The sequence below is a fragment of the Chaetodon auriga genome, chromosome 14 (assembly GCF_051107435.1).
Source record: "Chaetodon auriga isolate fChaAug3 chromosome 14, fChaAug3.hap1, whole genome shotgun sequence".
NCBI classification, from domain to species: Eukaryota; Metazoa; Chordata; class Actinopteri; order Chaetodontiformes; family Chaetodontidae; genus Chaetodon; species Chaetodon auriga.
In genome coordinates this window covers 12,487,609-12,512,269 of record NC_135087.1, presented here as the reverse complement: position 1 = coordinate 12,512,269, position 24,661 = coordinate 12,487,609, and the positions used below count along the sequence as shown (strand labels likewise).

General features: G+C 42.3%; 1 protein-coding gene across 2 annotated transcripts; it reads right to left on the bottom strand.

Moving 5' to 3' along the window:
• Positions 1 to 11,648: 11,648 nt before the first annotated feature.
• rpap1 (RNA polymerase II associated protein 1) lies at positions 11,649 to 24,649 on the bottom strand. 2 transcript variants are annotated; one of them, XM_076749536.1, is made up of 27 exons: positions 24,602 to 24,649; positions 23,656 to 23,855; positions 23,417 to 23,565; positions 23,116 to 23,208; positions 22,767 to 22,926; positions 22,482 to 22,646; positions 22,078 to 22,314; positions 20,609 to 20,724; positions 20,358 to 20,456; positions 19,979 to 20,080; positions 19,733 to 19,900; positions 19,394 to 19,573; positions 19,133 to 19,267; positions 18,448 to 18,618; positions 18,074 to 18,231; positions 17,678 to 17,848; positions 17,381 to 17,576; positions 17,167 to 17,276; positions 16,851 to 17,046; positions 16,394 to 16,540; positions 16,016 to 16,158; positions 15,286 to 15,718; positions 14,911 to 15,029; positions 14,585 to 14,816; positions 14,294 to 14,470; positions 13,491 to 13,547; positions 11,649 to 12,442 (listed from the first exon to the last, which is right to left on the bottom strand). In XM_076749536.1, the coding sequence occupies exons 2-27, from the start codon at positions 23,849 to 23,851 to the stop codon at positions 12,293 to 12,295; spliced, it is 4,260 nt and encodes a 1,419-aa protein (XP_076605651.1). In that variant the 5' UTR covers positions 23,852 to 23,855; positions 24,602 to 24,649; the 3' UTR covers positions 11,649 to 12,292. The 2 variants fall into 2 exon arrangements, with proteins under 2 accessions (XP_076605651.1, XP_076605652.1); XM_076749537.1 differs by lacking the exon at positions 24,602 to 24,649 and having other exon boundaries at positions 23,656 to 24,067.
• Positions 24,650 to 24,661: the final 12 nt, after the last annotated feature.

Below are 24,661 nucleotides of genomic sequence, written 5' to 3'. Positions count from 1 at the left end.
CTTTACAAAGTCAGAACACGCTTCATGTGCTTTGGAAAAAGGTGAGTCACATTAAACTGGATGGCAATTAGCAGCCTTTGTCAGCTACAAAAGAGGCTTTTTGCATTTTAAAAAATTACAATTGTTTTCTATTTTAAGCACGAGCGGCTTGACAACAGATTTCACTGACAAGAAAGCTTTGACAAAGAGAATTTAAACTCACCCGCAGAAGTGAAATGATTGACATAATACAACGTGAGACATATTGTTTGCAGTACGAGACCCTATCAATAAGTTTCTACCTTGTCTGCCATATGTTTTTCAGACTGGCAACAAGTCTTGCCAAAAGTCTGAGTGCATCAAATCTTTTTCTGTCTCTGCTTCATTTCACCTAAACATCGGATGTGGAAGCTTCAACAGCTTTAACAACTTACTGTCAGCGCTTTATCTTTGTTGTTGGATGGTATGATCCTAATGTGTTTCAGATTTTAAGAAATAAATCAAAGGTTAGCAACACTTGAGGAAGTAGTTTGCAACATGATGCAACAACAAAAACAAACCACTCAATTCCTGCCACAATTCACTGAAAGGAGGATATTTTTGTTCATTTTTTGGAACTATTTAGCGCTTCCCTTTCACGTCTTCAGTTGATTTCACTATGATGTATTTTAGTGTGAATTTTCAGATACAAGTGATAACAAAAAACATCCAGTCTCACACAGAATAGTCCATTTTCCAAGAGACAAGACTGACCATCGCTGGCTCGCTGCATGAGGATCAAGTAAAATATAAAAACCTCGGTCCAGAACAACAACAGAATCAAATTTCTGATGTGCTGCAGCTGTTATTAAAAAACAAAAAACTACAGTCAATATTATCACAAAGTTGAATTTCAATACGCTGTAAACTTCAGCTCCGGACAAACCTGAAACCCAAACCTATAAAAACTGAACACGTTATTCCAAAACTCCACAGTCTGAATAATGTCCCCTTGAAAAAAGGCCGTCAGCTTTTGGGCCTAACAACGTTAACCAACAATAACCTGTTTTAAGGATAATGGGCTGTTTAATGGCACACGAGGGACCCCCCCCACCCCACTCCCCTCCAGATGGGTGAGGTATATTATGTATAATGTTTTATTTTTTTCTGCCATGCTGCATCCCACCTCTCCCAGCTCCTTTCCCCTGCAGTATCTTTTAATTACTGCGAGCACCATAAGCTTTCCAGATGGTTTCCTGTAATATCTTGTGTTGTCTGAAGTCTGTAGATCTGTTGTGGCAGGAAGGTTTGGACCAGATTCAGACAACCTCTCCAGCATGAACTAAATATAGTTCAAATGCAGGTTCAACCAACAGCAGCACTTACAAAATGGAGTTTTATCATGAGTGATGACTCCGTGCTGTCGGTGCAGTCATATTGATGACTGAAGTACCTCCATTTCTGCTGTTTTCATAGTGTCATTTTTTTTCCTTTTTGCAAAAGGATCATGATGCAGCTGCCTATTACTGAATTAATCAGCTTCATCAATTTCTCCCTGAAATCCATCCAACAAGATATATGAAACCTCACATACGAATTAAATATCAATGACCTGACTATTATTTCTCATTAGCGGTCATAATGACTAATAACCGCTTTAAAGAAAAAAGGGTCCAGCTGGGGAAGTCAGAAGTCCATCCAAGAAGTTTCCTCAGGCTACAGGACTGGACTGTTTCCACCTGCTTTTTAGGAATTTGTGTTTTTTTTTAGGAAAGACTAAAAAAGGAGGGAAAATGTGCAGTTTGGGTGAGCTCTCGCATGGAGAAGTGTGGACGGTTTCTGAACTGTGTAAAACAAAGCTAACTTCAGGTAAAGCTGTTCATTTACTGGCATGACTCCCTTGGGCGACAGACAAGTGATGCTGCAAATATCAAACATGATTAAAAAAATCTTTATGAGAACTGGCAGCGACTAGATCTGAAGACTTCAGATTAGGATCTTGGCTTATCACACGCCATGATTTTATTTGTCTGCTGCCTTTCAACACTAGCTGACCTGGACTGGAACAGAACCAGTCCACCTCAGTCCCATCAGTCATCACGCCCAGATATCCATAACTGGACCCGTCTTCACTGGAATCTGTCTCAATTTATTGTCTCAGTAACTCATAAGAATTCAAAAGCTTATCTTGATTCATTTGATTGCACTTGAAAGATGAAGCCTTTGCTCAGTTGCAGGTCGCTTAGTTTTAACAATGAAGTGGAAGTTGATGAATCATTGAGCGTATGTGCACGTTAAGATCATCCATGGGTGACAGAGCGTACTGGGTCTTCGTGGAGCTCCATGTATGTGGGCGTATTGAATCCAGAGACAACTCTGTCAAGTCACCCTCATTAACCCTGAGGAGTCATGAATGAAACTCACATAAGGAATTCAAAAGGATCCACTCTGTCAAACAAAGGACAAATAGTGTTATTTTAGAGTGTGACTCAGTTTTGGTTTTTATAATTTGCATCTTAACTGTTCTGGTTCACCCTCACTCGCTCTCATCAGCCTCAGTCACAGCAGCGCCAAGGAGCAATTTTGCGTCAGGTTTTTTGTGAAAAAGCTAGCATTCAGTACAGGTCCAGCACCAAGTGCATGTCTGTGTACTGTATTAAAGGAAAAAGACTCAAACTGTCCATAGACTCACTTGTGGTGTACTTTTAAAAACATATCAAGTACCTTTAAGACATTCACTGAACACTTTTAAACACTGAAGGAGTAGCTTTAAAGTTCTTCTTAGTACCTTCAAATTCACTTGTATTATCTTCACATTATTTAAGAGTACGTGCTACAGCTTTAAACCTCTGAATTATTCCAAATAATCAAGGAACAGTTTTAATTTCAAAATATCAAAACACAAAGATTTATTTAACCCAAAGAGGTTTAAACAAATGCGATATTAAAATAACAATTTAACTTACAGACCATGTTGGGAGCGTGGTGGTTAGCCTCCAGGCTAATGACGCCCAAGGCTGCCTCGTGCTAGCTGGATGTTAGCTTGACGTTAGCTGAATGCTCACACTAACTCTCACAGTCTTAAAACCCTTCATTCAACTCACAAAAGCAGCTATTGTGCCTAATCACTTCACTGTAACTCATATTAAAGTTCAGAGACCATATACTCAAGAGCTGAATATTAGAGTGTCGTCTTCGTCCTCACCCCAACAGACAGTCAGGTAACGACTGACCAATACGCCACCTGCTCTCACTCAACCTTGCCCTCACTCTGGTGCTGTTATCCCGCCCCTAACCAATCACAAACCAAGGAACTTGATGTTGCCTCTTGACTGACTAATTAGACATAGATTCAAACAAACATCAGTGTAAGATGCAAACTAGCAGGTTAGGTTTTAACACCTCTCCACAATGTTAAAGAAACATATTATGCTCCATTCATGGTCAGTAGTAAATCACAATACTATTAAGGAAATAGACATTTAACCACATTTTATCGATAATATGGCCATACAGATACTGTGAAACGATATCCAAACTTTATTTTATAAACATCCGCCATAGTTTACAGACAGACATTTGAGTTCAGCTTTGAGCTAGTGCACTTTGTGTGCACATATAGTTTTTCCGTGTGATGAGGAATTTTGGCTGTAACTTGAAATAAAGTAGTTTAGATACTCTCAGATTTAGCCCTGTTGCAGTCTGTCTGATTTTTTTTTTTACATCTCTGCAATTCCTTAAGCATGCACTCATAGGTTTTAATATTACTGCATTATTGACATATCAATATCTTATAAAGTTGATATGGTGAGCATGCTAGCGAACAATTGGATATATATACACACACCCAACACACAGCCAGGCTTGAATCAGTCAATATTGGTAATGACTTGTGGTTGTGTTTCTGTCCACCAGCTGAATGTAAGTTGTGTTTTGGGTGCTGAGCAGTACACTGGGTTTTGGAAGCTTTTTGACTGAAAACAACTGTCTTCAAACAGTGAAATGAGCTGAAAGATGCAAAAACTCCCTGAAGAGCTGAGTGGAACAGATGAGTTGGATGATAATCCTCTGTGGGTTTGTCACTATAAGCTTCACCTTAAAAAAATTATTTTAGGTGGTTGCAGGTGCACATGCACAACATGTATTGTTCCAGCCCACAGTGACAATCAATACTGTGTCTGGCATTTGTTATTCGGGTTCATGGCATTCACTTGATGAGGTAAAAAAGGAACACGGCAGTTATATAACCCCAGACCCAAATCCAGATTGCTCTGGTGAAACGCCTTTCCTTTTTCTCTCCCTCTGCTTCTCCATCTGCTTTTTATTTCCCCCCCACACACACAATCAAACACACACACAGACACACATCACAGACAGAGGAAGTGGCGGAATTCCCAAGTGGCCTTGAGCCAAAAAAACTCATCTCTCTTGAAATGAGCTTCTCATCACTTGACGGGGCTTTTGAAAGAGTAATATGGTGAATCCCACACTCTGTCTTTCATGCCAGGACACAAGGCCCCTTCAGCTTTACACATCTCAACCAGGCTCGGGAGTCATGGCCCCCGTTAGCTGGGTGTTAAATATTTAATACTCGCCAAACTACAGAGAGAGAGAGAGAGAGAGAGAGAGAGAGAGAGAGACAGTGGGCAAGAAAGAGAAAGAAGAAATATGTGCGGCAAACTTGATGCAAACACATAGTGGCAGCGAGAGTCTGCGGTGTGCTTTGAACACGTAACCCGCACATGACGCAGTTTGAGGATGTTATTGCGCACTAAATCAGGTTTTATAGGGAAAATCAAGCATTATATGTTTAAATGAGCAATATTTTCTGCCTTCTTTCTGCCTGGTTTCTTTTATGCTTTTTAATGAAACACCCCAGAGAGAACAGGTTATTGGGCTATTGACATTTTTGAAGTACATAACACACACACACAGACACACACGCACACACACACACTCGCACACACACACACACACACACACACACACACACACACACACACACACACATGTCAGTTGTGTTTCCATCCCTTCAGAGGACATGGCACTGATCACGTCCCACATTCTCGGAGTCGTACCAAGTCTTCACCCAAAATATATTGATTCACATTATGGGGACTCGCGTTGTGTCCCCATAAGGAAGGCAAGTCCTCACAATGTGGCTGTGTTAACAGACTTTTGTCCCCACAGCATGAGTGACACACGTACATCAGCTCCTCAACATTAACATTAATACATTCACTGTGTTCTCTTTTTTTTTTTCAAACACTGAACTCAGTGACGCCTGGTGGTTGGCGCAAATCTATATTCATTAATAAAGCTTCTATGTGATGTTTTTTAATAAATGCAGTTAATTTGCATAATACACACAAAAATTAACATGTATTAACAGAGTCGAATGCGAGCATGCTGAGCTTTTTAGGAATTCAAACCGCATATGCCACACATAAGTCTTTCAAAAACTTTCACACCAGCTGCTTTGTAAAGTCAGATTTGCCGCTCAAGCCTCTTTGCCTCTTACTCTGTTTGTCTGTCTTCTTGTTTTTCAGTCTGCCATGAGAGGAGCTTTGGCCTGAAGGCAGGCTTTGTTAGCAGGACATCGTGAGTGCATCATGACCCCCCTCTAATATAATCAGTTTCAGTGAATTACAACAGCGTCTAATAGTATTAGGACCTGGTGACACTCATTGAGTCCACTTAAGTCCCTGCATGTCTCAGATTTTGGAGAGCTGGAGCAGGGAGCTGAGAGACTGACAGCTGTCTAAACAGCATCGCTTCCTGGTGAGACAGCAGAATTACAATGAGGACTCTTCACGCTGAAGAATCTCACTCCAAATCTGTCAAATTCTTCAAAGAGGATCTCTCTTATCTTGACTTGAGGCACCATCTTGATCTTTAGCTACAATAATCTGTCTGAAGGGGATTTTAAAGGAGTTTAAGGAGTTGAGCTCCATTTCATCAGATTCCAAATTTAACATGTTTGTCCAAAATGCAAATCCAAATCAAAAACTTCTGAGAAAGAGGAGTGCTCTTGCTTTCCCTCCACACTTGGACTTCGCCAAAAGATTATTTTCATTCTAAATTAATCTGATGATTATTCCTGCTATTAATCATTTGGTCTGTGAAAACTGTGGAGAATTTTGCTACGGTGCATTCAGTGACAATGCTAACATGCTAATGTTTAATAGTTATAATGTTTAATGTGTTAAGTGTCTTAGTTTTAGGTGTAAGCGTGCTAACATTTGCTAATTAGCACTAAACCCAGTGTACAAGTGAGGCTTATTGTCGCTTTGGATAAAAGCGTCTGCCAAATGACAAATTGTAATTGTAATTTCATTGGTTTATTGCAAGTATTTGGTCATAAATTTAAAAAAAAGGATTTCTAGAAGCATTTCTGGAAAAAACTTGGGCGTGGTTGCTTTGAATTACCGCTAGCTACTAGATTTCAGTGACCACTCTTCATTTGGCACAAGCCACAAGTCTTTATCATTGCAGCTAATATTAAGATAAGTTCTCTTTATTGTGTTATGACCGGCTGCAGCTGTGAATAGCCAGTGTTTTTAGTTATGGGATGGCTATTGCAGTGGTCATTGCTGTCGCTGTGTTTATGGCTGTAGCCACAGCTGTGACACATTAGGTTTTAATGGTGTAACACTACACAACTACATTTAGGGTGGTGAGTGAATTGGCACAGTTGGGCAGGCTGACTGTTGTGGTGAAGCTATTCCATGTGATCTGTTGGTAACACATCTGTCATATGTGATGGGAGTGCTGGGTTCAGATCCTGAGTGGCTTTACAGTTCTTTCTTGGCTAATTATAGAAACAAATAGTAGTCACAATACAGCTACTGTAGTCATATAGCATCATAGAAACAACCACAGCTACAGCTGTAGTCCATAATCATATCCACAGCTACAGGGTCAACCATAATTCAACCCACAGTGAGGCAGAGCAGCTGCAGCTGTGCTCACAGCCAGTGGCTGTATACTGTCGGAGCTCAGAGCTGTAAAGTGTCTGTAGTTTACTCTGCAGAATGTTTCCCTAAACTGGCAGCTCTCCCAAGGACTGGACCAAGTTCAGAAAAAAAATCCTCAGCTGTACCCCACACATAAGATCTGAAATGTAAACTCAGCACTGTTAGCACTGTATTGTTACAACTGAGATTTATTTGAACCAAGAAATAAAGGGAGCCCAGAAAAAGACTCCTGTTATTATTTTTTCATACCTGAAATGCAGTTAATTCTCTTAAATATTTGCTCCTCGCATGGTAAACACAGGGTGCAAGGCCCTTGAAGCTGCTTCATATCTAACGCGGTGCCTAATGAGAACTAGCTTCACACAACATTACAAGAGTTCTTATTCATCTTCAGCTCACTTCTTCTTCTTAGGAGCAAAAAGAATACTGTGAATGATGATGATGCTGAGCTCAAGGCTGTCATGATTTATACATGTGCACACATAGATGTATTATTATTCTACTTATGCAGCTGAGTCATGTAGCAGGCAACGCAGTGCTCATAAATAATAGGTAGCCTGTCTCAGTCTCTTGGATCAGACATATTTATCCTAAATAACTTTCTGGTGTTTTTTTTAATTGTCACAGAGGCCTTGTTAGCCACTTTCTTGGACACGATCCTTTATTTTTCCTGCAGGAATGAACATCTGATCATCTTTTTTACTTTGTAGTCAGTTCAAACTGCATCTAATCACACTCCGATTGACGAGTTAAGGCAAGAATGTAGATCTAGGTGGAATATTTGATGAAGCCTTTATTATGTAAAGTGGTCAGTTTTCTTTCAGTGTGTTGGTGGAAGAGCTCCTCTGGGAGCTGCCCTATGTATTAATTATTAACTCTGTTATATTGACTTTACAACTGAAAGTGAAGAAATGCATTAAATGACTGTAGCAGACAATCGCTGACAATCCATATGTTGACAGCAAGTGACATGCATGTGGAGAAAAATCACAGTATTAATAAGAATATTTGTATCGTATATGTCACAGTACTCTGTTACAAGTCCTGCATTCAAAATTGTACTTAAGTGCTAATTTTAGCATCAAAATATATTGAAAGTAGCAAAAGTAGAATGATTGATTATCAATAATTCCTATTATTGATGCATTGATGTGTTCTTCACTTAAATGTTGCAGCTGGTAAAGGTGGAGCTAACTGACTTATTTTAATCTATAACAATACATTATGTTTATATTTGCTGATTTTATTTTGTATCGTTAAGTTAAGCGGTAACTTAAGGTGTCGAGTACTTGTAGTGGAGTAGAATGTACAATATTTTCTTGTGAAATGTAGAGTAGACATATAAAATAGATGAAAATGGAAATACTCGAAATTGTACTTAAGTACAGCTCATGAGTAAAAATACTTACCTGTATGTTTTAACAGCATACGTCGTCTTTGGACATAGCGGGACCTTTCCGAGCCTGAACTTGCTTTACACCTTCTTGCACGTGCCGATCATCCTCCGAACTTCCTCGCCAGTGTCCTCTTTGCATGACGCCCTACTGTATCTGCAGAGCTGACCCTGTAAGTAGGTGATCACTGGATTAACCATGATAAGTGGAAAAACATGGTCAAACTGTTCTAAATTATATTTTAAAGCCAATTTATGGCTGTGGTTATCAGATCTGAGAAGACCTTTAAAGCTGGATTTTTATTAGAGCGGTAATTACCCAGGATATTGAAACCATTGCGCATTACAGTATGCTTGTCTCAAAGCAGAAATAAAAACGAAGCACCCGCTCATTTGCCATTATTCAGCCTCTTTAGTTGAAGTTCTTCTCCTGCCTCTTGGTTCTTGTAAACTTCCTGTGTTGAAGCGGTTAAGGGAAACAGGGTTAATCAGACGACATTAGTCTTCAACATGGGAATGTGCGATGAGACATTATTCTCCAGTGTTCAATGTTCCATCCTAAAAGTCCTAAAAACCGTCATTAGCTGGCAGGAAATTGAGACGTCAGTGAGACCCCACAGAGAGGAGAAAACCAGACCAGCTGCTGGAGACATGCTTGTGCTATTATGGGACAGAAGCAGATGAATTGAACTGTATACGGTTCAGTTGTTAAAGGAATGGTTCAGCGTTTTGGGAAATATCTTAATGTGCTTTCTTGCAGAGTCACATGAGAAGATACTGCTCTCATGTTTAAATGCAAATACGGAGCTGCAGCAGTTAGTTTATCTTATCTTATCTTAGCTTATCTTAGCTTAGATTAGCTAAGAGAGTGGAAACAGGAGCCTGGCTCTGTCCCAAGCTACACCTTGTCGTTCTTACTCTTTGATTTTTGTGTGCGTTCAACAAATGATATAGAACGTGTTAATTAGTCAGCTTCTGACAGAGCAAAGCTAGCTTTCTCTCCCCGTTTCCAGTCTTTGTACTAAGCTAAGCTAACAAGTTCCTGGCTGTAGCTTTGTACCAAACAGCAAGAAACTGAATATGTTTATTTCCCAAAAACTCAAACTATTCCTTGAAAGTTTGGTTTTTGCAAGCCGATACATCAACAAATTGATTTCCTCCACTGATTCTATGGCTAATGTGAGCCAGTGCATGTTATCTTTAAAGAGTCCTCAAGGTTCAACATTCATAATTCATCCAATGCAGTCACCACAGGAGGGATAACATGCTGCTGGGCTGGACAGGAGATTCAAAAATAGAGGTCATGTAAAAGCTCAGTTATTTGATGTTTTCCTACAGTGGAAAAGCCCAGAAGAGACTCACAGTTACATGACTAACAAAGGCTATTGTCTTCTCCTTTTTGTTTTTGATCAAACCTTTGTACTGATTGGATTTTTATGGCTAATTAATAAAACACAGTTGTAGCGCCAGCCATTTTATAATGAAGTCCAAGTGTAGTTTGTGTAAATAATTTATTGTCAAATCACGTTGGTCAATTTAATGATTAAGTTCAGGCGAGGCCTTTGGCAGATTCCTCTCTATAGCGGAACAATGCAGCACATTTGCCCATGAACAAACACAGACCAGATGTGGAAGAACCATGTAGACTTTTTTGTCTTAAATCAGGTATAACTTGGTTATAACACCCAAGTCCGCCTCTTTGCTATCAAACTGTCCAACACTACTATTACTACTATTATATTACTTTCAGAGGAGCTGTTCACAGTGAGTACTTTTACTTCTAATACTTTCAGTACATCTTGCTGATTGCTGGTAATACCTCTGTGCTTTTACTTAAATTGGCTAACATTTTGAATTCAGGGCATTTATTTGTAGTATTTTCAGAGTATGGTATTTCTACTTTTACTTCAGTATCAGCTCTGAGTACTCCTTCAACCACTGGAAAATCTGGACAATGGGGGAATTGAAAGAAAATGGAACACTTCACTTTAACGAGACACAGAAATTCACCTCTGCAATGTTTATATTGCATAATGGATGTAAAGATAAATGCAAATGTATCGCAGGCCACAAGGCGCATGTTTCATCAGGAGTTTGGTTCATAAGCAGCTGCTTGTGATGTTGAGGTGCGGCCTTTGAAGTATCAGATTGCCATTATTTCATAACACAAGAGGGAATTTGATGCCTCCCTGGAGGCTGCAGGAGTTTAACCAAAAAACATCCTGCTTGCTTTGAGATGGACTCCACGTGTTTCAGAGATCAACTGAACTCCCTCCGTACATTCAGGACACACGACATCAAAACCAGACAAATTACTGCATGTGTACCCTCTGAAGATGCATCAAATAGACTGATCTCACGCCAAAAACATTTCCCAGGTTGCATAGTATTTCTTAGTATTATTTTTATTATCTTAAAAGCAGCATGCCTTTCAATGGGTGAAAACAGGCCAGAAAATGACCCAGATGTGGTTGCACCTCTTTTCATCTTATTTGAAGAAGTGCTCACATTAATCTTTATGATGATGTTGGCCATGTTAGTTATTGTTATTGGAGAGTGATCCCTCCAACACAGCAGCAACATGCTTTGGTTCTGCAACCCTGGAATGTTTTAACCTCACTGTTGGATCTGCAATATTATTATTTTTTGCAATTATGTGCAACTGAATTCATAAATCAAGATAATTTAACATTCCAGACGTCGGCTGGAATTTCTGTGCGTATAAATCAAAATTGCAAGAAACAGATTTTTCTATAAAACACATCTACTTTATTAACTTTCATATTTGTATGATGCATAAGAAGAACTACATTCACCTACTCAAGTAATCTAAACAGTCAAATTCAAGTGGAATAGCCAGTCCCTTTCACTTCATCAGTACGTGATTAGTTGTTAATGTTGTGCAGGTGGGCTCGATCCATTCACACCACTTGTTACCGAAGTGAGCACAAGCACATGCAGAGAAAAAACTGTTCCCTTATGGGCATTTTCCAAATCTGTTTTCACACTGGCAGCAGTTTAAATGGAAATTAAACAGGATCTCTGGAGGACCTCCGAGTGTTATTGATCAGTCACACAGAGAGAGAACACATTCTGCTTACCTGGATAATCTAGAAAAACCCATTCTGAATGCATGTTTGTCTTTAACATCTCTTTAATTTGTTAAAACCTACTGAAAACAACATGTTTGCTACACTGTTTTAATCAAACAGTGCGTGTTTGTATGTGCGATGTGGCCTCTGCTATACTATACTATAAACTCTTTCTGGGCTATAGTTGGAGTCACAGTGATTAAAGAATAAAAACATAAAGGTTACACATGTTTGAAATCATTTTTTATTCACAAAAAAGACAATTACAGGCACTTGTAAAGTTGGTTGTTTGTCTTTACTTTGAGATACCAAAAGTCGTTCTGGTCTGTTTTCCAAGTTCATCACAACACCTCTGGCAAAGTGCTGAGTGAAAACACTGAATTCCTCCTCTTGAGGGACCAGTGATTCACTGCATCTGCTCTCAATTTTTCGGGTCTGTATTTAACCTTTGGGTTGATTTGACTGGTTGTGTTTCAGTTCAGGCAACCTTAGAAAAGCAGAAATCCGATCATTTCCACTGAGTTTGTCAAATACAGTCATAGACTGAAAACTCCACCTTTACTATGCTTAAAGCAGCCTTAAATAAGTGCTGAAATGATTTGTGGGTGTTTCTTCATTGAGGGCTGGTCAGATCTACCTCAGGCTGAGTTACCTTGAAGAAGAGAGGCCACAAAAAATATTCTTGACCACGATGGTTCTTGGTCCAAAGCCAATCTTGATGAGACATGCTTGGTAGTTGAAATGAACGTCTCACTTTGTCTCACTCGTGCTCTAGTCTCTACTTTGATTTGCTCGCAGTCCCACACAGTCCCTCCTCTGTATCTTGAGCCTTTGGCTCACTACTTTCTTTATTTTTCCACTCCCTGCTGCCTTCAGTCTCCTTTGTCAACGCTGCTGTCCTGCAGTCTCAGGACACCCTCCAAACGTTTCGCTCTAATGGGAGGCAACTGATCATACATATCGAAGCCAAACTCTGAATGCTGTTGTGGCAGACGGAAGAGCAGCAAGTGGTTCCTCAACACCTGGAAATGAGACAGAGACAGTGAGAAGGAGGTGAGCTACCTCAGCAACCAGGCATGTCGAGACAATGACACCTGGCAGCTGCAGAAGTGCCTGCTGCCATAGAGGTAATGTGGAAATACTGTGGAGTTTCAACTAACTTGAAAAAATAAAGAGTTAAATTAGTGAGATAGCTAGCTTAAAGGTAATGCACAAAAGTGATGGATACGTACTTTAAATAGACATCTTAAAGTAATGGATAAAAGGTTTTAATATGCAGCTAAAGGTAACACAAACAGATAGCTTTAGGTAACATTCAAATGGTTGATATAGCTCAAAGTAATAGATAAATGTTTATTATATTTAGGTGAATATAGATGCTGAAAATGAATAAATAGTTTGAATAAATAAAAGTAATGAATAAAAGGTTCAACATCCACATTCTGCTTCTTTGAGTGTTCGTATTACACAGGCAAATTTAGAGTTCAACTTTATGAAAGAATCACTGTAATAAGATCCACTTTTGCATCATGAATGGTATTAAACAGCATCCAGGATAAAACAAATTCTAATGAACATATTAGGAACATGACAAGATGTGAATAATGGGATACTTTGATCTGCCAGGGTTTGGAGCCACTGGTGTAAACAAAGCCTTCAAGTAAAGAGTGAAGATAATACAGATTAAAGAAAATTATACCAGGGGAGGAAGATGATGATGGACGTTACAGAAAAGATGGAACTAAGGCAACAACGAGGTGTTAGAAGACATTAATGGACAGGCTGAAAGACCAAACATGACACACACACTGAAAATCTCTTGGAACTAACAGCAAAAAAGGAATAAAGATGAGAGGATGACCACAAACACAGCAAACCCTATGGCATTAAAACAGCAAAATGTAGGATATCAGTGATTTGGATGGTGGGCAACACGACGAGAAACAGACCGGTTTCTCAGAGGGATGAAAACATTGTCAGAAGGTTTCAAGAGCCGCGAAGGAGAAGAGTTGGTATAATCAATAAACACCGCACAGCATACAGAGATCAGAGAGAGAGAGAAGGTGGTACCTCGTCCGTCAGGTAGTGGATTTTCCTCAGCATACTGAGACGAGCAGCTTCAACCTCCTGGAAAAAGACGAGAGGATTAAAGATCAAAGTACAGACTTACCTCTCAGTGTTTACTATCAAAAAGTCCCCACCAACATGTAAGAATGTTTTCAGCTCCACTGCTCTCAAATAATGTCTTTGTGAGTGAAGTAAACAAACTGAAGTCGCTCGGTGTGTTAGGATGTCAACCCCAAAACCTCACAGCTCAATAAAAGTCACATATTATGACTTAAATTAGTGAATAGGAGGAAGCCAAGCTGCGTTTGAGGCTGCTCCATTCAAAGTTAATCAATAACATGAGGACCAGCTTTGTAGGCACATAAACTCTTAAAGATTTTGCAACCAATGAGCTCTTATTTGCTGCAGAAAATAGGTGTATGTGCCCCTGTAAAACCACTGAGTACTTCTCACAGCCTCCTACTTAGTGCAGCTGCAGCACCTTCTGGATTTCCTCAACCATGACATATGTGACCGTTTGCCTTAGACTTCACTGCGGCTGATTAAAAGCCACAAAGCAAAATCTTAACATGAATGCAACCCACAACAGGACAGGCTTGGATTTGTTTCTGAAGCCTTTGGAGAGCTGCTCTTGTAAATCAGGAAAAGACTCCCAGTGGAGACAGAAATCACATGTTTCCCATCACTTTCTTTTACAGTCCTTCATGCAGAGTCCGTGTGTGTGTGTGTGTGTGTGTGTGTGTGTGTGTGTGTGTGTGTGTGTGTGTGTGTGTGTGTGTGTGCATGCATGCGTGCATGCGTTGTACCTGTGCAGCAGCATCCTGTGAGAAGATGAAGGAGTTAACGTGAGACAAGGCCACCACATACAAGACAGGACACCAGCGAGGCTTCAGGGTCCCTGTTACCAAAGAGCGGAAATAGAGACGGAGGAGAGCGAGGGAGTCTTCAGGGGGAGACGTGAAGCGCTCGATTGGAACGGAGAGCTTCGTACCAGACACAGAGATCATAAATAAAATTAGTCATGTATTTCATGATGGTTGAATGTTTGTGTTCTAAAAGAAGCACACAATAAAAACCAGTGACATCCTCATCATTACCTGTTCCACAGTGACTCCCAGTGACCTCAGCATCCCCACGTGTTCTCCAAACACAGCCAGCCTCATGCTGGCGCTGTACCTCCTCTGCAGGGGTAACAGGACCCAGCAGCCAAACAGCCGGTCTCCAAAGGACACAGCTTCATACTGGGTCAAAAGAGCAGAGTACAAGTCCTGGAAGGAGGCGAGGCCTGGAGGAGGGACGTTCAGATCCAAGGAGTCCAGCCGGGATTGCCTGTGATTGGGATTTAACCATAGCTTAGCCACTTTTCTCTGTGCTCGGTTTAGATTTTGCACTATAAGAACAAGGATATCAAACATTTTCAGACCTAGTCAGCAGTCTGAACAGACCCCAGGTCAGTCTCTGAACAGGTCTCTCCAGGAACAAGTCACTGGAACACAGGAACACACAGGAGAGGCGGGCGAGTTTGGCAACGGGAGGGATGACCTGCAACAGGACGAAATGCTCTGGGGGTTAGTTACAATAACAAGTTTGCATATTTAATCATTAGATATATAATCATGAACAGAGGCACATTAAAACAGAAATGTATTTCCACACACACATTATAACTGTTTTATTTGTAAGACCAACAGTCCGTTTCCCAAAAATATTCAGTGTGCTTTAATATATGATGAAGAAAAGTAGTAAATCCTCACATGCTTGTGCTAAACAAATAAATTGGCCTTCCTTGTGTCTGTACCTTTAGTGCTTCCTCCCTCCAGACCTCCAGCAGCAGCAGCCATTGCAGACAGTGGGACACCGCCTGCAGAGCCCCCTGTGGGAGCTCCTCCACCGCTAACCCTCCACCGTCGGACACCCCCGCTCGCTCATACAGGCTCACGAGGGGGAGGAAAGGCCAATCTGAAGGCACGGTGGGCCCAGTGAGCTCTGGGAGGAGATGGGAGCTGATCCAGGGGTTGCGGCCGAGCAGAGCATCTCTGGATGTCAGCACGGATGGCTCCAGGTGGGCCAGGTGAGTGAGGAAGCAGCCTCGTATGGACGCCAGCTGGACGCAGGCTTCTCTCAGCAGCGCTCCGACCGTCTGGAGAGAGGGGGAGGTGGGGTGTTGCGTTTTCTCTTGGAGTCTCAGCTCTCCCAGTTCCACAGCCTCAGGTCCTCCGCTGTGGGCCTCTCTGGAAAGCAAACACATGCGCATAAAATGAGTGAGACCGGAATGAAGAGGAAGCGAAGAATGTGGAGCATCACTTTTGGTGCAAATCGGTTTGAAGAGAATATAAATTCAGAAATTAGATTATGGCCATCAGACCTAGCACTAATCTAAACAATTATCATTAGAAAGAATGCATAACATACACTCAACAAAACAAACAAACCAAAAAAAAAAAAAATTCAGGCTCTTAAGGTTGATTGTTTGGCACTTGGTGGCAGTTAATGACACATTAACCTTCATAAAGTAAATTTAAACTCACGATATGAAGTCCTTGCTGAAGATGATGGTGGACAGCAGTTCATGTGCCAGGTACTCACTGCCTGGTAATAACCATGGTAGCAGAACCAGCGCCACCTGGTGGTACAGAGAGGCATGCTTGGCTACAAGTGGCACAACAGGAACCTGAGAAGAGACAAAAGTAGGAAAAATGGGAAAAAAAACATCAGTTTGCTGCATCTGAATTTACACACAAACTGTCCAAAGATCAGACAGGATGGAAATCACAATGACCTCCACCTGGCTGTGCTGTCTAGTCTACGAGCGGTCCGGTTTTAAAGATGTAATAAACTGAACTGAACTGTATTTCTCATGTCAACAGAATATAGTTTATGGGTGTTTGATTGACGTTGGAGCCTACAAGTCTGTGCCCCAGCTGGAGCAGCATGTAAAGGAGGTGGTGCTCATGACGGAGAAGCCAGGCTCTGGTGTGAGACAGGGTGGGCATAGCCTGGCTGCAACTTCGCAGGTAAGCAATCACAGGTTCTGACAGGAGGAGGCCAGAGAACTAGAGAGGAAGTCAAACATAAAGAAGAAATTGAAATATGGGATTTATGCATGTCACCACAGGATAGCAGAGAGTTACATCTCACTGTGTTCCTCGTTAAGTGAAAGGCCAATGCTAGACTGCCAACAGGCTGCCACCAAGCACAACTTTACTGATTAGCTCCTCACATTTGGCTGAAGGTGCTTAGCAGTGATATCACTGAATAGAGAGCCTGCAGACTCTGTATTCCTTGGCACGTTTTTGTCTGCCCCTGTCCTCAAGTAATATAAAGTACTCTGTAAAAGTATTTGAACTCCTCAGTGAGACCCACCTTGCAGCTTAGACCTTTGTGGATGGCTGTGATTGTTCCCAGGAGGAGCCCCAGGCCTGTGAGGAGAGGGAAGGGGGAGCTGGGGACGACCAATCCCGGACGGTCCCTCCACCCTGGGCAGGCCAAACCAGGGAGGCTGGGAATGGTCTCTGGGTCCACATGACCAGACTGGACATTACACACTACTGAGGAAGACCTGGTGTAAAATAATATAAAGAGAAGAATAGAAAACAGTGACAAATAAATCATTTTCGAGAGCAATATTTCAAAAACAGAAAGACGAAACAGAGGCAACTGTCACCTGTCTCAGACTCACTTTAGGTTCTTCATCAGGCCCTGAACAACATGGTGGGACAGCAAGGGGAGGAGGACCTCCAACGTCAGCAGCTCCAGTTCTTGAAGCGTCTCTACTGGCTTGAAACAGCTCTGAGGACGAGAGTCACACTGTAGTAAGTTCAAAAATATCAGTTTGGAGCACATACAACTTCCGCCTCACATGCAGGTTAGCAGCACAGAGCAGGAAGCAGTACCTGTCTGGAGAGCTGATGGTAGTAAGCTTCTAGGTAGGTCAGGTAAGCTGGTATCACAGCCAGGCTGCTCTCTTTCTGGACTGGACTATCAAGGCTCTTCACAAAGCCCTTCAACTGGCCCAACAGGGATGCCTGCAACCCTGTGACGTGACCCCAAGACACTGGAGGAGGAGGAGGGCACTCTTCTCCCTGAGAGCTGAGAAGACAACGTGGAGATTACAAAGGATGCAGGTGTGTTGTGGAGGTGCTTTATGTAGCAGCACGGTTTCATAAAACCACTTTAATCCTCATCTGTACCTGACCAGGCCGGCCTGTAGCTCCTGATGGCAGCCTGCTGTGTGTGTGACCTGTGTGAGCAGAGACAGCAGAGCCAGGACCCGCTGCAGCTGCAGAGGCAACAGAGGATCTGAGGGGTCCAGGACCCTGTGGACTGACTGTAAGGCCTTCGCTAAGCCTGGATACAGGTCTCTGTGGGAAAACAATGACAGCTAGTAATGAAAGACCAGCACTGTGAGACAAGAGGGGAGGATTAGACGGCTCGTGGAGAAACTAAAATGTGATGCTTGTGTGAGCTAAGGCATTCTTTGTATAGGTGTACACCCTGCAGGACAACCAGAGCAGAAGCAGCTGTTTGCTGACACATTAGAAATAACTTTATAAATAACTGCCTCTGGTGCTCAGGTGTTAACTTACATGTATAACTTGCAGGCCTGCCCGTATCCGGCTGCCACAGCCCACAGCCTGTAGGCCTCAGTGGTGATCCTGATGGCCTCGGCCGGCTCCAGCAGCAGCTCCGTGGGCTCAGCACTCAGCAGATGAGACAGACGCTCCCTCACTCCAAAAGAGTTTAACTGGAGACAGAAACATAAACCACTAATAGTAAAACATGTGGGAGTAATGGAACAGTTTAGATTAAGGTATTTATGGTTCTTATTGTGAGCAGAGGTTGGAAATAAATCCAATCGGGAAAGATCTCTCTAAAAACACACAATTATTCTGATACATGATTTAGGCTATGGAACACTGCTGCTAGCACTGGCCCTGACAGACTGCACAGCAGCACTTACCAGTCTGGCACAGGCATGTCTGCCAGCTGTAGCCAATACTCTCAACAACTTCATGGCGCTGGCCAGCGGGAGTCCATAAACAGACTGAGGAAGGGCCGGCGATGGCGCAGTCCAGGAAGTGGGAAGAAACTCTGACAACACTGTCTCCATCAAACGAGGACAGTCAAGCACCTGGGAGCGAAACACATTTTTACAAGTGAAATACAGACGATAAGAATGCATTCTACATCAAGTATGGCAGAGAAAAACTAGAAAAGAAGTTCTCTAGATATACACTCACCAGCCACTTCATAAGGTACATCTGAACAATGTAATGCAATCCAATACAACAGCTCTGCCATGTCAGGTAGGTAATAACTCTACTCTATGTTTATTACTGAGGTCATAATAGATGGTGGTGTTGTACTGGAGTGCATTATATTGAAAGGTGTGTCTAATATTGTGCCCCTCTCATGTATGAGAAGGCCAAAATATGGTGCAGTTTAATTGAACACTGCTAACTACAAGCTCAATAATTAACATGTAGTTAAATGAATACCTCAATAAAAGCTGAACATTTTTATCTTTGTAATGGCAGAATTTCTGGCAGAGCTGTTGTATTTGATCACGTTAGACTGTACAAGTGTACCCAGTGAAGTGGCCGATGAGGGTGGTTCAGCGATTAAGTGACTGGATTTGTTGCTACCTGGGTGGCAGACGAGGACGAGTGCCGAGCGATACGAGTCAGGATCTCTAAAACATCCTGGACCACTGGAGGGGAAGGTCGGACCACCTCAAGGATGTAACGCAGCCTGGGGAGCAGTTTCATCTTTAACAGACCCTGAAACACAGACAGGAGAGCCGACATTAATCATTCAACCTTCATCAACAGAACGTCTTAATTCCTGTATACTTACATTCTAATTCTGAAAAAGCAACGTGTATTAAATTAATTCTGCTCCTTTACCTTGATAACATCCTGCCTGGACACGTCATGATCGCTCTTCCTCTCTTCCTTCTCCTTAGCGGTTTCCCTCATACTTTCGGGTAGCCCTTCATCCTCCTCATCTTCCTCCATCTGAGCAGACGGCAGCAGGGGGAAGGAGGCCAGGCCGCGAAACCAGGAGAAGGTGCAGTCCAAACACTCCTGAGAGGGCAAACAAAGTGGATATGAACCAGAGGGACTCGACAGTGGACATTACTGTGCTTTGAAGAATCACTTTATAACCATACTTTAGTGAGTCTTTGGAGATCAAATGACCGTTTTTTCTATTACATGTAAATGTAATGCTTCAAGTTGTCTTACTTCATCCTCTGCACACACAAGAAGTGCTTTCAGTGCGTGCACAGCTGCAGACATCACGCCCTCCACGCCGTCGTCCAGCGCGAAGCGGAGCAGGAAGAGCAGGCCGGCGTCGAGCAGAGTGGACGTCACGCTTCCTTTCAGAACAGACAGGTACTCCCCAGCACGTGCCTACGGGGCAAGAGATGAATGAATGCAGACATGTGCCTCTGCAGGTATGTGCCACACGGTTTGTGTTTGTTTGCGTACCTTTGAAAGGATGTTGGCCAGAGTGCTGAGGGCCAGATTCCTCTGCTGGATGATCTGACTGCGAGCCAGCAGGAAGAGTTCCTGCAGGGAGTAACCTGCCCGCTGGAGACAAAGCCTCAATGTCAGTGTCAACAAAATGAGATGATACGATGAAATTTAAAACAGGTACAATCTGAAGATCCCTTGCTGATATCAGAATCCAACTTTGTAGTTTTGCTTGCTTTTTTAGTTATTGACTGCAAAACAAAGTCATGAAGAATGGACCTGAAGGTGTTCTATATATTTTATTAAAGATTTCTACCACATTTAAGACACAAAGGGAGACATTTAATACTACTACTAATAAAAAGAAACTTTTTTGGAAGTTTTGCCTCCTGACCTCAGGCTCCTCTCCATGGTGGTGCAGGCCTAAGTGGGTGGGCAGATCCTCAGTGGGTGGAATCAAGGTCCCCGCAAAGTCAAACCGAGCCTGCATAGCCTATCAGGAAACCACAGACTGTGTTGGCTCACACATCTTTTCAGCTGTCACTGAGGCTCGAAAGCAGAAAACTTACTAAAATGCAGGATTTGAGCTGAAAAGACTCAATGCTTCTTTTTGTTCCACTGGTATTGTCAGAGATATCTCCCTACCTTCTTAGTTCCTTTCCTTCTGGGTGCAGGCAGGTCTCCAATCCATTCCAGCTTCTCTCGCTCCAGGTTGTTCATGTGGACCCATTCCTTCTGAGGCTTCACCGGCAGATTTTTCTCTGAATTCGCACACGCAGAAGAGCAAAAACAACATTAGTAACAACACATGATTGCTTGTATTAACTGGCACAACTGTTGTAGCCAGCACCAAAAAAAGAGACAGCTCCATCTGCCTCCACTGTAAACACAAACTACCAGTACATTTCTGCTTCCTCCTGAGTCCTTTCATGTTTTGGAGATGCAGTGAGAGGAACACAGATTTCCAGCAAAAAAAAAAAAACGAAAAAAAAAAAAAAATCACTTCAACAAGGACGCATTATTACAATATTGCATAATTTTGCGGCTACACGAAACAAAAAAGTGCAGCACGGGGTCATTACAGTGCTGTAAATCACACTTATGATGAACCACATATAATGTTACGTCAGTGCAACAATATGATGATAAACAGCAAAGTTAGGAAATGACCAAGTTGACAGCACCAAACTTTTTAAGTGTTGAAAACCGCATTTAAATTTCAGTTCATGCTGGAGAGACTGAATCTGGTCCAAACCGCTCTGCCACAACAGATCAATACAGATAAAATACTATTATAGTACACCTCATAAAATATTACACAAAACCATCTGGACAGCTTATGCTTCTCTCAGTACTTTCATTTTAAAAAGTCTTCCACCAATATAATATACCCCAGTCACCTGGAGGGACCTCACTACTCTCCGTAGCTATGCTTAAAGATGCTCTGGAAGATGAGGAAACATCTGGATATCTGTCGTGATATGTTGTGTTCTCTAAAACGGGCGGTAGAGGAGGAAAAACATAATACTTTCCAGAAGAGCAAAAGGACAAAAACAGCTCTCTTCAATATACTTTTTGGAAAACAGGCATACACGAAGTGCAAGACCAGTCTTCATATGATCCATTAGCAACATTTTCCTCCGGACCAGGAGAATTTTTGAATGATCTGCAGAAACTTAATTGCAGAGAGTGGCTACTTCTGGCTCGCTCTGGCCTTTCTGCTAATCACACAAAGTGAAGCCGATGATCAGTTTAATGTCTGGATTTTAGCCATGCAGCAGACGCATCCCACATAAGTTATACAATTAGAGGATGGATGCTTGGGAGAGTGACGAGAAGAGGGAGCGCAGGGAGGAAAATGATCAGGTGAGGGAGATAAAGGCAGGAGAGGAGGCGCAGAAAGCTGGCAGACAGCCAGGTGTGATAGTCTTCTTCACATTGGACAAACGGTCTTAGCAATGTGGTTACAATTTAAAAGCAATGTGAAGTAATGCTAAAGCATAATCATCTCCATGATTTAAATGCTGCTGACTGATACATATCTTCAGCAGCAGAGAGCAGGAGAAACTGACAAGGTAGAAGTGATGAAAGGGTTTATTTTGAATCCATCATACCTGTCACAGCAGCTGGTGGTGGCAGTTCCTCTTCTTCCTCCTCCTCATCTCCTTCCATCTCCACTTCTTGGGCTTTCTGAGAGTGCACAGCAGCACCGCAGGAGCCTGACTCTCTGCTCACACTTTCAAGAGTAAAGTTTTCCTTGCTGCTTTTGCCCTGGGGGTGTTTGGATGGGGACGCAGAGGACGGGACACTCTGGGCTTTGCGAGATCTAACAAACTCCACCAGTCTAGGATCTGGGAAGCAGAAATAATCGGGTTATGTGCAGTGGTACCAAATGAAAAAAAAAACTTTTTGATGTACTCTGCTAGTTAGGATACGAACTCATGTGATACAGATCATGTGCTCATCTCAACATGCATTATATACGATTAACTATCATGTAGACGACATCACTGCCTACCAAGCTGAGATACGAGTTTCTGCTGCTCCTGCAGGATCTCAGACGGAGACATTCCCTGAAGCTTAGCCTGGTTCTCCATGTGGATCCTCATGGTCTCTCCTGAGCTATCTGGGCCTGCAAGCCCCTGACCAGAGACCAGTCTGGGACCTGAGAGCTCAGCTGGCTCTGGCAAGCAAGAGATGAGAGAGCAGACAAAGAGAAAGGGAGACAAACATATTGATGTGAACAGGAGGCTCTGTGGTGAAGCAGAGAGGAGATATTTAGAGTAATATCAAGTCTACTTACGATCACCCACAGCATCACACTGGTCTGTATCCATACTGGTCTCAGGTGTCTGAGCAGCTACAGGTGCGCAGTGTAAAGGTGTCTTTCCTTCCTTGACTCTCTGAGCTGCAATCTGACATGCAAAGATACTCTTCCTTCCACCAGCTGAAGACAATGGCACCTGGTTGTGAGGATGAATAAAAATTAAGATTAACGCAAACAAAAATTAATTTTAGCAATCTCCAAATTATTGTGAAGATACAACAAACAAACAGTGAAGTAACATGTGATTCTGTAAATGAAGAGAAGCTATTTTTTGAGCATTTCTCAAAATACAATATATGAAAAATGGGCATTAATGTCTTTTTACCCGACTGCTGGTTTCTGAGCGGTGCAACACTTTGGGGAAAGCCAATCCTGTAAGTGCTGGTAGAGATACTGGAGTAGAGCTGGTGTCTCTCTCCTTAAAACAAAAATTAGATCAGATTAATTGGTAAAATTAAACACAAAACAAAATCAGTGCATTATGCCAAGATAAACATGATACCAGCAAATGTCTCTTACTGAGGAAATCCACTGAACTAAACTTAAGTGACACGCTGGATGCATGTACAGATTTACACTTTACATTCCTGTTCTTGATGAAGTTATGTTTCACAAGAAGCACTTACAACAATCCTGGAGAGAACAGCACTGATGTGAGTGTCATGTCTGTCCAGCCTCTGCCCAGCATCTTCGTCATCGAAGGTGACACGACTGGCTTTAAAACGAGACTTCTTCGGAGGGGCTGGTGTCAGAGACGGGAGCTGGTCTGGAAGATCTAGAGGAAGAACATAAGTGGAACATCAGGTTTGCAATCCAACATTCTTCATAAAAAAGACACGGAAAAAAAAACAGACACATCCTTTACCTTCTATGGTGACAACATCCCTCTGTCTTCCTTCATCCTCTCCGTTAGGCTCCCCTCCTTCGCCTCCAGCCTCACCTCTCCTCTTGTCAGGTCGGCGGACCACACTGGCTGCAGATGGGGCACCGGAGGTCAGAAACTGCTCCTGTTCTCTCAGGAGGTCTGCCTCAGAGTCAGTTGGCTTGGGACGCCGCAACATCCCTCTAAAGGACGGAAAAGATATTAAATACCACTGGTGCCTCTAATTCTCTTTTGCTTATCATTTGTCTCTCTCCATACTTCAACCTGAAGCCAAGCAGCCCTCTCTCCAACACCTGACCATAACCTAACCTGGCGCCCAACACCACTGATGGAGAAACGGACTTTGACACAAGACCACTGGAGAGAAACGTTATGATGACTGAAGGGGCCCAAAGCTGCAGGGTGCACGCAAAAATGACCGTTCCGCCCCTGACGACCGCTAAAGGATGGGGATTTTAACTGAACACTCATCCAAGCTGTCCCCTAGTTCATCGTTACAATAACTACAACTGGCAAACAGGAAACCAACGTAATTTAAGAAACAAAACAGTGAATTCAACATAATGTCTCGTCGGCTTTAGCATAGACGCTGAATTTGGTTAGCGCGGCTAATCTTAAAGCTAAAGTTAACGTTTGTTTAGGAGTGTCACAAAGACAGAAAGTGACAATTTTACATTAATTAACCATGCGACTTAGCCATTAGCTACGGTTAGCTAACATTATAGCGAGATATTCCTTTTTTGTTTTCACGTGTAGTGAAGTTTACGTCCGCCACACACCGGCGGAGATGAATCTAACGTTAGCTTAACGTTCGCCTGAAAACACAAACCTCAGTTAAGTTAAAACTATCCAACACGATATAAAACAGCATCCCAACAACGTGTCTCTCTTTGTTACTTTAAAATAATTAATTGTTGCGTTAGCTAACCTTCAGTCGCTGAATCCGTGGACACACAACACTCGGTAAACCACACGGAAGGTGTTTAAT

Excerpts from the sequence above, each read along its gene's own strand:
- rpap1 (XM_076749536.1), bottom strand. The coding sequence starts at position 23,851 with ATGTTGCGGCGTCCCAAGCCAACTGACTCTGAGGCAGACCTCCTGAGA. Across the intron at positions 17,277-17,380 it reads ACCATCAGCTCTCCAGACAG|AGCTGTTTCAAGCCAGTAGA; the intron begins GTACTGCTTCCT and ends TCTCGTCCTCAG. Across the intron at positions 13,548-14,293 it reads CACAGGATGCTGCTGCACAG|GAGGTTGAAGCTGCTCGTCT; the intron begins GTACAACGCATG and ends GTCTTTTTCCAG.